The sequence below is a fragment of the Pagrus pagrus genome, assembly GCF_965226575.1.
Source record: "Pagrus pagrus genome assembly, chromosome: 18".
Taxonomy (NCBI): Eukaryota; Metazoa; Chordata; class Actinopteri; order Spariformes; family Sparidae; genus Pagrus; species Pagrus pagrus.
In genome coordinates, this window is record NC_140202.1 from 27,775,569 (window position 1) to 27,788,708 (window position 13,140).

The 13,140-nt window shown below is 42.8% G+C and overlaps 1 protein-coding gene across 3 annotated transcripts in view; it reads left to right on the forward strand.

The window, feature by feature from the left end:
- The window catches only part of akap6 (A kinase (PRKA) anchor protein 6), a 180,751-nt gene that overhangs the window by 135,959 nt on the left and 31,652 nt on the right, over positions 1-13,140 (forward strand). For all 3 annotated transcript variants that reach the window (XM_084382151.1, XM_084382153.1, XM_084382152.1), the window contains exon 17: positions 3,844-4,104. In XM_084382151.1, the coding sequence (XP_084238277.1) occupies positions 3,844-4,104 (261 nt within the window). The remainder of the gene's footprint in view (positions 1-3,843; positions 4,105-13,140) is intronic.

The following is a 13,140-nucleotide window of genomic DNA, read 5'->3' on the forward strand; positions in this document are numbered from 1 at the left end:
AAACAAAGCTGGAGAGCCCAGCACACTGCAACTAGAGAACATAAAAGCAAATAAAGGAAACCTCTTTACCCGCTGACAACACATAAAACATGTTGAAGAGAACAAAGAGAGAAAAGCACGCACGGCAAACAAACACCAGCAATAACAAGAAATACAGCAAGAAATACACAGAACATAAAAGAAGTCTGAAAACTATGTAAGTCTTAAAGAGAGACATAAATGTGAAGCTCTGAGTGTCCGCACAGTGTGAAGCTGCTCAGCTCTGAGGAAATAAACACACCACCACCTGCAGAGAAAAGAAAATGTATCAGAAAACAAAAATTAATGTTGTTTCTTTGTCTTGGAAAATGTTCTTTATGTCTCTGGAATTACTTCCCTGCAGATATCCTACATCCATCCTCATATACGCTCGGTCTCTGTTCCCCTCTCTCTCTCCCAGACTAACTACCGACTCGTATAATCGCCGTCGCCTCTTGAACACACAACTAACTGCACATTTCACCGGTCAGGGGGTCCTATAATCGCCCCTCTTCATCGTCTAATGGGCTGGTTTTTACCTGCCACAGTTCGGCTAAAGTAGTGTTTCCACTCAGGAGGCAGAGTCGCTGCTATAGACGACTCAATACCTTTTTGTACAAACACATACATATGCAAATTAGCGACAGGGACCCATGCGGGGCTCGTTCAGGAGCAGCTCTGTGTTCACTGACGCTCAAAGTTTCTCCTGTTACGGCCACTTGTTAAAGTCATAATGAGAGCTGCAAGATAGCTGCTGTCAAAGCCAAACAATAAGAAGAATACGACGAGAAACTGTGTACAGATGCTAAACTTTGTAGAAATGAACTGAAACTTTCTCTCTATTAACTAAATATGAAGTGAGCAGGTTGGTTCAACATCTGGAGGCTGTAACAGTAATAAATAAATATAAGACTTACGTATCTCTCTCAGATTCTCAGTGACGGAGAACTGAAGCTCAGAAACTGATTGTTAAGCGTGAAGATACCTGACTGGATGTAGAGACACAAGGAAGTTGTGACTGAGAGGATTTTGGCAATAATGATGAAGAAACTGAGAAATCTCTGGTTCCAGCTTCGTAAATACAAATATATGTCCTGGTTTCTTTCCTCCTCTGTGACAGTAAACTGAATATCCTCGGGTTGTAGACAAAACAATAAATTAAAGGACGTCATGTTGGCTGGCCAAACAGGTCCCGTCGTCGAGGGTTATGAATGCAAAGTAACACCACGGACGCTCCGTTACCTGAACCAGAGCAAACTTTTAACTACAGCGCAGTCGAGACAGACTCCTTCAGTTTTTACCTTTCACAATAAGAGTCCTGGATACCAGTATGCACTGTGTAAATGCTTAAATTCACTTAGATCATTTCACTGACAGGCCGTTGAATAAAAATAGCTGACAACATGTTTGATAAAGTGAGATATACTGCAATTAATATTCAGTTGGATGGCATTTGCACAAAAAAAACCTCTGTCCAGCAACAGAGCGCTTTATTTTGAAACTTGTTTGAATGACAGTGCGAGAAGGTCTCGTAACTGTGTGCAGCTTTGGGGAAAATGAAAGACTTAGGCCTTTTTATGAACATAAAAGTGTTTGTGTATGCTGACGATTATAGTTCTTATAAAGATCGGAGTCGGCCAAGAAAATTGCAAACAAGCAACAGTCGAACCCAAAATGGTGACAAACAATCTAAAAAACACGAAGCAAATATAACATTTTATTAGATTAATGTTTTAATCCTCGTCCCTCCAGCTAATGTTTTCATATTCTTTAATTTTTTGAGGAATATTCTGCATTTGCACCCTTGAAATATGATAGAAATGATTAAAAATAAATAAACCTTGAAACTAAATACACACAGATTATAACTAAAACGTCACAGAAAAAAGCAGCACACATTATCGCGGTTCGTTCTCTCGTCGCGGCGCCGCCCGCTGCTGACGCCGTCGCCCTGAGCTCGTCGTGATCGGCGAAGAACAACACGAGTTTGTTTGTTCGATACTGATGAGCACTTTTCACACAGACACACAAACACACACTCGTCTAAATCCAAGTGGGGAATAGTCTCTCTCAGCCGCTCGCTGTGTCTTACTGTGTGATCAACAGGGGTTGGAAAATTACTCTGCAGAGCTTATTACACACACACACACACACACACACACACACACACACAGACACTGGGAGTGAGGCTCTTGTTATTCGAAGTTGTTCCTATTTGAAACAGTGATTGCTCCTCACCAAACACTCTTTGGGTTTGTATTGTGTCTAAATGATGTTTTGTTTTGGGTGTGGGTTTCAGCTCCGTAGGTGAAGCTGCTAGAAGCTCTGAATTAGCAGCTGATCTGTTTTTGCACCTGGGAAAAAAAAAAAACACCGGTTTCATCTCACCCAGCTTTGTTCATCAACAACAGCGGCCCTCGTCGACACAACAACAACAACAATAACAACAGACCGGCACAACAATGATGACGGCAGCATTAGCAACATCGAGCTAATTCATAGTGACAATACAAACATCAGCAGCACTGGTTACTGAGCAGAATGAACGAGGTGTGAAGGGTGATCTGGATGAAATCTGTCACCAGATATAACATGTATAATGTGATATCCTATCCTCACTTTTCTAGCACTGAAAATATTTAACTGTATCTATGATCAGCAGCCTTTTTGAATGTGTCAGGTCCTAAAACGAAGACGAAACCAATTAAACCATAAAGAAATCGATAAAAACGAAATGAAATGCTTTATATTAAGGACTTATTAACCTTAATATGCAATTTAACAAGGCATTGTTCTAGCTTTAGATCCAGTATCTGCTAAAAGCCTAGTTAACTGTTATTAAGTGCATAATTAAAGGAACAGCTCCTCCTTTCCATGCTGATATAAAGTCAGGTGAAGTTTCGTAGTCCACAACACATGTGGATCGTCTCCTAAACAACTGAAGTAGCTGTGGACGTAAAAAACAACCAAAACAAACTCGCAAACTCCATTAAAACTTTGCTGAATTAGCTGTTAGCACTTCCTGTTTGCAGTGTACTTACGTTTGTACGGACAGCTATCACTGGATTTCTTAGATACTGGAGAAAACTTAAAAACATGATTTTTTAAAGGCAAATACATGTATAAGGAGCATCTTTTTAAGGATTTAAGCAGATTTATGGAGTCATTATCTCCTCCCTCCATGCTGATGGAAAGTCAGCTGCAGGGGTCTTGTTTTACAACGTAAAAAACAACCAACAAAACATAAAATGGCTCCATGCAGCTCATCTGCTGTAATCCAAGTCGCCAGAAGCACAGAGATCCCAAACTGATATGAAAAGATGTTTATTTCAACCCTTTTATAAGCTGAAATCTTCACTGTAGCTGCTAAGCTAAAAGCGTTAGCGTGCGCCCCGTCTGAAGTGAGTGCACGAGCTCGACATAATAATGTTAATAAGTATTTTATATGACCTGTTAACTAACGCTTATAACAATGACCTTGATATAAAATGCCATCAAAACATCTGCCTCATGTATCCAACGCAGTGACGTCACCCTCATACAAGAAAAGACGTGTTATAATCAATAAATAAATGAGATTGTGATTATGATTACATCTTCAACAGTGACATGACTGACACAGAAGTCTAATGTTCACATCATCCTCCAGCAGTTCAGAAGTGAATACATGACATCCTCTGTATCGATCTGTATGTTTCTGGAGGTAAATGATTAATGGCCGTGTATGTATTGATTGATATGCTGCTTTGCATGATGCAGTATTGACACAACACGGTGTCCTCACACTAACTCTCTGCCCTCTGTCCTTTTCTCCCCGTCTTACAGAAAATCCTCTCCGAGCATTCAGGACCCAGCTCCTCCCAGCAGAACCAGTCGGCCAACATGAACTCTTTGCTGGTCGTCGGTCGAGGCGGCGCCGGGGAGAACCCTCGCTCGGCCCTCTCACCGCTGACCAACTCGCTCCTGGAGCAGCTGGAGGCTCGTATTAAAGAGCTGAAGGCGTGGCTGAGAGACACCGAGCTCCTCATCTTCAACTCCTGCCTCAGGCAGCACAAAGACGCCTCCGAGCAGCTCCAGAGCTTCAAGGTACGAAGAGCAGTGTTCCAGTTAGCTTAGCATGATGTTAGCAGGAGGTTGTGTAGAACTTTAGGAATCAGTAGACTGTAGGACTTGGTGATAAAATGATGTTTGATTGCAAACTAGTCAAAAACTGACGCTTTGGGATGGCGTTGACCCGTCCTGCAATCCCAAAGATGGTTGTTGACCTGTTGGGACAAAAATAAACTTTTCTTACAAATAGGATCTTTAGGCTGGATTCACATTGGATCCGGCGTTGCGGCAAAAACACAGGGTTTCCCATTTTAATGAGGGCAGTCCTTCTTGACTGCGGTGGTGCAGGAAGCTTCCCCAAAAAATGCAGAAAAAGTTGAATCTGACTAAACTTGCGATGGCCAATCACATAAGCTGCCGATCAGACTATGACTGAAGCCACAGTGATACATAATGTGTTGTGTGGATTCACTCAGTTTAGCTTTGTGCACCAGTTTAAAACACATCCATGGATGCCAGCAATCACTGGTGGACCCGAACAGGGATTTATCTGTGCCGCAGAACAACATAGTAGCTTCGTCTTTCGGCAAACTGATCAGCAGGGGGTTCCCAACACGTATCACACACGGACCATGGAGTGACACTCACTGCCGCACCAGATTTGGTGTAAATGCAGCCTTAAGTTTTAGTTAAATTCAGTCAACTTAACCACTTAAAAAAGTTAGTTGAAGATGGTCATGGTCATTAATGAAAACACCCCAAACATCAATGGATCAGAGTCGCACATGAATGTGATTTCTGAGACCTTCAGTTTACAATACGACCTGAAGTTGAATTTCACATTAGTCCTCCGAGAGAGATCCTAGTAAACCTCCCCCTGACAAAAACCTTTCTGCAGGGAGGAAAAACCAACAGAAACAAAAAACAGGAGAGAAAAGCAACATGCTGTACGTTTAGACTTTATTATTATAATAATAACAAAAAACAAATATACCCATTCTGAGTTATGAGTTATTATGAGTTGATGTTCACTAGACTGGCGTCAGGTAAAGTTTCCCCTGATGTTTGCAGTATTTCAGGAAAATAAAAAAAACATACATTAATATTGACTCTGAGTGTTTTGAGACACAAACGTTCACGTAGTCACTCAACTTTTCTTCATCAACTTCTTATATCAAATATGTGACAGAGCTTTAACCAATCAGCATTCAGCTTTTAACAAATGTTCCCTGTCTCTGTGTGTGTGTGCGTGTGTGTGTGTGCTTTTGTTGCTAAGTATAGTAATACATCGTCTTAATGAGGCCAGATGAAAGCAGGGCTGTTTTGAAGCGATGGATGTATAGAGGAAACAGCAGTTAGCCTTAAAAGCCACGGGACGCTAACAGGATATTAATCAGCCTACATCACACAGCGAACAGCTAGCTGCGCTGATTAGCCTAGCCCTGCCGTGTGACTGACAACCAGAGACACACACACACACACACACACACGGATACACACATACACAGTGCACACACTGAAATATACATGCAGACACACAAAAGTGCGTTGATTTATATATGTGCCCACACATACTGACAAGATGACACACACAGGATCATGCAAATGAGTGACACGTATAGGCATAAATAAATGAGTGCATACAAAATGTATAGACGACTGTCGCAACAAGGGAACGCAAACACACACAGACACGAACACAAGATGATGATTTCAGTCACACGAGCTTCGTGAAGACAAACTGATCCTTCAGATGCTTTCATTATGAAATCAGTAACCACAGTAAAGTTAAAACTGATCTAATGTCTGTGCAGGAGACCAAAGACGAAGACACTTTTGAAAGTCTCTGAATTGTTCCCCAGGTTGTACTTTCTGTCATTTCATCTCATGGCCTCAGGATTTGTTTTAAGTTGCTGCCGGTTAAAAAACTTAAAACGTCCTGATTTTTGTTCCATATTAGAAGCTTTTAAATAACAAAGTAACTTTTATTGTGAAGAATTTAAAGCAAACGACGGAAGGAAGCGTGTTTCTTCTTCGACCGCCATCTGTTTGTACATCTCTGTCCTGCGCTTTTTTAAAAACTTTTTTAACTTTTCACGCCTTGGAGCTTACGTACAAGTGTCTTTAACCGTGGTTGGAGACTACTTCGGTTCACTCTTTGCTGCACTTTGGATTTGCTGATTAACCTGTAGGCACCATGATGGCGGCGACGAGGCCGTCAGCAGGACGGCCTACAGCCAGGAGCTACTGCTTGCTCTCCGACCACCGGCAGTCGGTGATAATTTGCTGCACATCCATCGTTTTAACTTAAATGCTGCAGCGTAGCTCGACAACAGGCGCCTGCTCTCACCACTCCCAACTATCCTCCTCTAAAGTCAACATCTACAGCCGACAGCTCCTTCTTGAATCGCTGACTCGTCATGAGACAACAGGAAGTGCTGCAAGTGCGAAATTTTATGCATTAGTCACATTTTTTGTTATAAGAGTCCTCATGATTGACGGGGAACACAGACGACGGACAAAACCTTAACGATGGTAACCGTAGTTACCAAAAAACACAAAGAGTCTTTGGTCCAGTGTTATTTCTGTGTGATGTCATCAGTCATCATGGCAATCAGACAGAGATGAATTCATGACAGTGAGTGAAGATGTGAACTGGTCAGTGTTGCTATGAACACAACACACACTCGTCAGCGTACGCTCACACACACACACACACACACACACACACACACACACACACACACACACACACGCTGGCCGTCTTAAATGATAAAACTGTGTATGAACGAGAGTTTCTCTGAAGAAAAGTGAGGCGAGCCGCTCTTACTTTTGATCCTTGTCACAGCTCTCAGTGGGAAGCCATTGATTTCTGGCAGAAAGAGGCCCTGAGCTTCTGGAGAAATGAAGATTGGAAATATTGATAGCCGTCATTTGTATGGAGAGAGAGAGAGAGGGAGGCCAAATGGAGGGAAGGGGGCTCCATTTTAAGAGAAGTCAGCTCCATTTTAGCGATCATTTGTCTGTTTTTTTGGCGTTTGGACTCGTAAATGGGTTCGATTTCTGCGCGGCAGCTTATTACTGTACGGCTGTATGAGAAAGCAGCGGGGATCAGCAGAGGTCAGGGGAGCACACACACACACACACACACACACACACACACACATTTACAAACATATATTTATAAAACACAAACACACCAGAAAGATTTCTAAATGTCACACTGCTGCAGTGAGACCAGCGCACACTCAAATATACTTGCATATATATAAGAATCTGTGCTGAAATGTTAAAGGCTCAGTTCACCCAAAACACAGAAATACGTTAGAATAAGTGATCAGTTCGAGGTGGCGTGGTTTGATTTGGTTTGTCTGCCTCCAGCTCAACACATTTTCACCTGCATCATGTTGGTGTAAAGGAAGATTGTCAAGAAACAGAACCACTTGGTGAGGAAATACGTCTGCGGTGCTATGAATGAAATCATACAACAGTCAGATGAGCAGGAATAAGATTTTTCAGGAGGTATTAAGTTAATCTCCACCCTCCTCCTCCTCCTCCTCCTCCTCCTCCTCCTCCACCTGTCTGGCTGTAACCTGGCTCTTAATTGAATTAGCGCTCCTTTTAAGATACGGCGTCAGCCAGACGTTCTCCAGCAGGCCCCGGGCCTCCGATGACTCTCTATTGTCGTGGAGACGCTCTGGGGGCTGGACACACGGAGAATTAATAGACTGGGCCTGACACACACACACACACACACACACACACACACACACACACACACATTCACACACTCACAAGACACAAGTACACACCTGCTGTACAGTGTGTGTGGTTATAGAGACTGGATGTGATTCACACACACCGACGGCTCCGTCTGGAAACTCAAACATTGATAGTTTTCAAGCATCTTCTTTGTTTTATCTGAATAAATATTTATTTATTTCTCCTGTGTATCTAATTTTTTAGATAAATCTGTTTGGATTTCAAAAATAAGGAGAAAACTTCTCGGTTCTTTTACTTTGAAAATCTCCTGGGTCCAGATCTTTGGTTCGGTCCACTTCACCAGGGTTCTGATTGATTCAGCTGACATCACAACATGAAGAAGTGACGCAGGCGGGACGAACACGTCGCCCGACACCGCACTTTGTTTTACTTTGATTAGCTCAAATCTTAACAGCAGTATGTTTGCAGCTTTAACCCACAATGACGATAGATTCAGTCGGATACGTTCATTTTATAGTCGACGGAAAAGTCGTTTTTTGTAGACGCACTGAAATAATTCATATTAAACACATTTTTTTTATGTATCGGCTGCAACAGAAAAAGAAGAGATTAATCAATGAAATATGGACAAAATATAAAAATGGCAGATACAGAAATTCAACACAATCGTGTCATCGCAGCACTTTGATGAGGAGTTTCCACAAAATGTCTCATAAACTTCATAAAATTAAATTATATTTGATGACATTATTCACACTATTCCAGTCTGTACTTCCCTGTTTTAATAACAGCTCATTGATCCTTAAATACTCTTTGATCACAACAAGTGTAATAATGAGCTCGTAGCGCTGGTTTCATTTTATCCAGGGGGAAAAAAAAAAGATGATTTTTTTTGTCCTTTTTGACCTTCCAGAACAAAATGGAGGTGATGACATGATGTTAGCTTCTTTCTTTTTTAGAAATGGAAACAGATCTCCACACACACACACACACACACACACACACACACACACACACGCACACACACTCACACACACACACACACAGATCATGTTGATATCAGTGTGAGCGTCTCTTTGCTTCATCTTTCTGTTTCTTGTAGTTCCTCTCTGAGTCCGTCGTCCTTGCTGCATCTCCGTCTCTCTCTCTCTCCTGTTATCTGTCCAGCTGCTCTCTCTCGCCCCCGCTGTTGACAGTAGATGAACCCGCCCCCCCCACTGTTCGTTACCCACGGTCGCCTCATCACCCGGACCCCTCCGGTCCTGCTCTTTGCCCTCTGGGCATCATTTATAACACATGCCGCCCCCCCTCCCTCGGTCATGTCTATTTTCAGCTCTCCGTCCTCCTGCCGTTTGTAAGATTTGACCCCCCCACAGTTTATAGCATGAACTCGGCCTTCCTCAGCTATTCATGACTGAGAACCACCCGCCTCCTGTTGTTTATATACCTGCCTATCTCACCTGCCGTCCTCAGAGATGACCTCATTCTGTATTCCATCGATTCTCAGTGACCGGTGACAAACACATGAACCCAGAATATCACTGCAATTAATGAGTCTGTGCGTTTTTACACCGGACGAGCTCCATGTTTGCTCTTTGGTGAGGACATACTGAGCAGAGGAAGTGATAACGACACACAGGGCCGGATAACCAGCTGGTCGAAGTGGGCCACAGCCCAGGACTCCAGAACCCTGAGGGGCCTCAGTCGGGGCACGCGGTTCATTTTTGCCCCGGGGCCCCCGAGTGGGTTAATCAAGCCCTGACACTTCATGGCAGTCGTGTGTAGGTTTTGTTGCTGGGACGAAAAACACTGGCAGTAAACCTTCACATACACGACTGCCAGGACAAATATTTGGCTAATTAAGGCTCGTTCGGATGCATTTCTGCACAGAATAACTGGAACGTGTCCCTGATCTGTTACAGCGCAGTCGAAGGTAAAACTTTACACCAGTAGGAAGAGGACGGGTGATTAATGAGTCTTTCAACATAAATATTAGATAGATTCAAACCTTCATCCTTTAACTTTTATTTAGAAATAACACATGCCGGGTTGATTCTGGTCGTCCAGTCAGCTGTTAACATTTGGTTTCATATCTGACACAGTGTCTCGGTTATAAGAGACACAAAGAGAGACGGACGAAAACACAAAAGACAAGCTTTGATAACATAAGTCCAAAAAAAAAATCAAAGGCAGACAACAAGAAGGGCGAGCCGCAAATCTGACAACACACAGGCTGCAGGCGAATAAACACACTGACGAGAAACACAAAACTCACCAGGAGAAGGGTAGAAAACAAAAGGAGCAAAACACTGGGACTAATTAACAGACGACACACAGGTGAACAAGAAAAAAACAAAGACAGGAAGTAGGAAAGTCTCAACAAGATGAAGATATAATCTACAAAATAAAACAGGAAGTGTCTTTGTGTCCATCATCAGATGGAAATCATGTTCGATGGCACGTTTGCGTTCTGCTCGTGTATCCGACAGATGCTGGATGTTTTGCTCGTACGTCTGCCGCTGTTGTGACATCTGTGCACGGTGATGTAACTTCTATACGCTCCGGCGTCCACAAACCAACAGCTCCCTCCTTTATTGTATATGATCCTGCCCTCCTCTCAGCGTCTCTCCGCCAGCTAATAGAAGGTGACAGCGAGGCTCTGATATCGATACCTGCTGCATGATGAGGATTAAAGATCCGCCGACTCCCTGCCAAGAACACAGGCAGCTCAGTGTGTGTGTGTGTGCGTGTGTGTGTGTGTGTGTGTGAGTGTGTGTGTGTGTGCCTTTTGATTATGCCCATCAGTGTGTCTTTCTTGGTTGTAGCTCTGTTTGCGCTCATTCCTCGGTTTTATGTGTGTGTGTGTGTGTGTGTGTTTTTGAAGAGGTGTTTTCTCGTTAAGAGTTGCTCGTTAGGGGTTGAAGGCGAGCAAACAGGTGAGACGTTGCCGCGGTAACGGCGTCAACAAACAGATCAGACTTTCATCTTCATCTGCTCGGGAGGAGAAGAAAACACTCGGCTCTTTCATCTGCTAAAGGAGAGGAGACAGAGAGACGGAGAGAGAATCAAAACACAGGACGGAGACGGAGAGAGACGGAAAAAAATCGTGTTGAGAAAAAGAGAAAGAAGAGACGACGAGTGACGAGGAGAGAGAGATAAGAGAAAGGAGATAGAAAGATGGAGGAGAAAACATTTATTTAATCCGGCAAGAAACGAACCATAAGAGATGGAGAGAGCGATGGAGAAGTGAGGACAGTGACACGGGAGGAGGTTAAGTGAAGTGTCGAGACACTCAAGGCCAGTTTTAACTTGAAGTTGTAGTTTCAGCTCTGATCTGATACTTAGCTTAATTATAGTCGTCCCGTGGCACTCTTTTGACGCTGGCAGGAGCCATTCAGTCTCCGTTTATAAACAAAATATGAGTTTAAATGCATTTTTCACGACACAACAACAGCATCTTCTGCTAAATGTAACTGAAATAGCTGCAATATATATATTTTTTTGTCTGCCTGCATCCGAACACACCACAAATAAATAAGAAGCAGCCAGAGGATTCAGTCAGTGATCCTGTAGTATATCATGTGTAGTAAGAAAGCAATCACCAGGATAAATGTTAGCTTATAACGTTGCAAAACCACAAATAAGTCAAAACTGAACGCTTCTTTATGTTGCAGCTTTACGTTTGTTGTCACAGCGCTGTGCTGATGCTCTGGTTAGGTTTAGGCACAAAAACCACTTGGTCAGGGTGAGAAAACATCGTGGTTTGGCCTAAAAAAACCTGTTTTAGCCGCCACATTGGACACACTGGACGTATCTGGTGTTTGCAGGAACGTTAACTGCTAACATCAACTGTGTTATTCATCAGTGAACTGTGTGTATTGAACATCAGGAGGACAGACTCACAGTGTTGCCCTCAGCCAGAAACCTGAAAACTGACAAGATGATTAAAGAGAAGACAGAAAACTTTTTCTCCAGTTTGGCTTTTTAATTCTGGATACGTTCTCGTCCTCAGGCTTTAAAGAAAACCTTAAAAACATTCAGAAATCAATAAGTTTTGGCCAAATAAACATACTTTGACTTTGTACCAGCGTAGATCACGAGTACACACTGTCATCTCGAGTTCCTCGTAGTTGATCTGTATTTCCAAAATAGCGGCTCTTCACCAGCTGTTTTCTGTTAATCCAGCGGGTTTAAAATGTTTTATTAAGCTTTAAAAAGTAGCAGAACTTCTCGACCAATGAAGGAAAAGCTTAATCCTTCAGTTAACCTGAATAATCCCAAAGCAACAAATCTGCAGATAAATGGTTTTCACTACAAAGACACGACGTGCCGTTATAACTCCTGCAGCCTCACATCTGACAAACAAAACCACTGAGGACGAGGCGGCGGAGACACAAGGCCTAACACGGGTTATTATATCCAGGTGTTTGAATGATTTGAAGCCTAACCTTTATTTCAGTGACACAAAGCTTAAAGAAACAGCCCTGAAGACACGAGAGAGAGAGAGACGAATAGACACGAGAGAGAAAAATCACCTTCATCTGCTAAAACAGCAGGAAAAGACGGAGAGACGAAACAGGGGAACGAGACAGGGTGAGAGATGGAGATGGAGAAGATAGTGGTGAAGGAGCAGAGAGACTGAAAAACTGAAGATGGAGAGAGCGATCAGGACGAGCAAACAAGAGGGAGACGGAGAGACCGGCGAGGAAAGTGAGACGCAGAAAGAAAAGGAAGGAGAAAGACGGATGAGAGAAAAGAGGTGGAAAGACGAATACGCAGAGAGACGCAGACAGACAGAAGGAGATTGGATTTTATTGATAGCAGCGTTTTAACTCGCCGCGGCGTGTTCGCTCTGCTGCATTAGTGCGAACAGTAAATGCTTTCACTCACAAAGACTTCATATATCCTCCATTTGTTTACCGCTGCTGAATATTTTAAGAGTAAAGCTTTCATCCCTAAAATGCCGCCCGTGGGCGAAAAGGGACTTCAGCTAATAACTTACGATGATCAATAAGACCTGATGATGTCAGCGGTAATCCATTTTGACTTTCACATGAAGGCCGCCGAGCGTTTTGTCACACAGGTGGATTTTTAACAAATGTTTGCTTTAATCAAACACAAAACCTGCTCAGCTTCACTACTTTTACTGAGAGTTTAATGGAAGAGTCGCTGCACGTCTGAGCTCCACACACCGTTTATTAATCTGCAGCTGGCGTGTAATCGTACTTTACATCGAGATATCTGCAGGTAATTTAGAAAGTCTTTATAAATATGAGGCCTAAAAGTCATTAAATGGTCTTAAAGTTGAATTTATGAGCTCTTTATTGCCACAAACACTTTATTTAACTT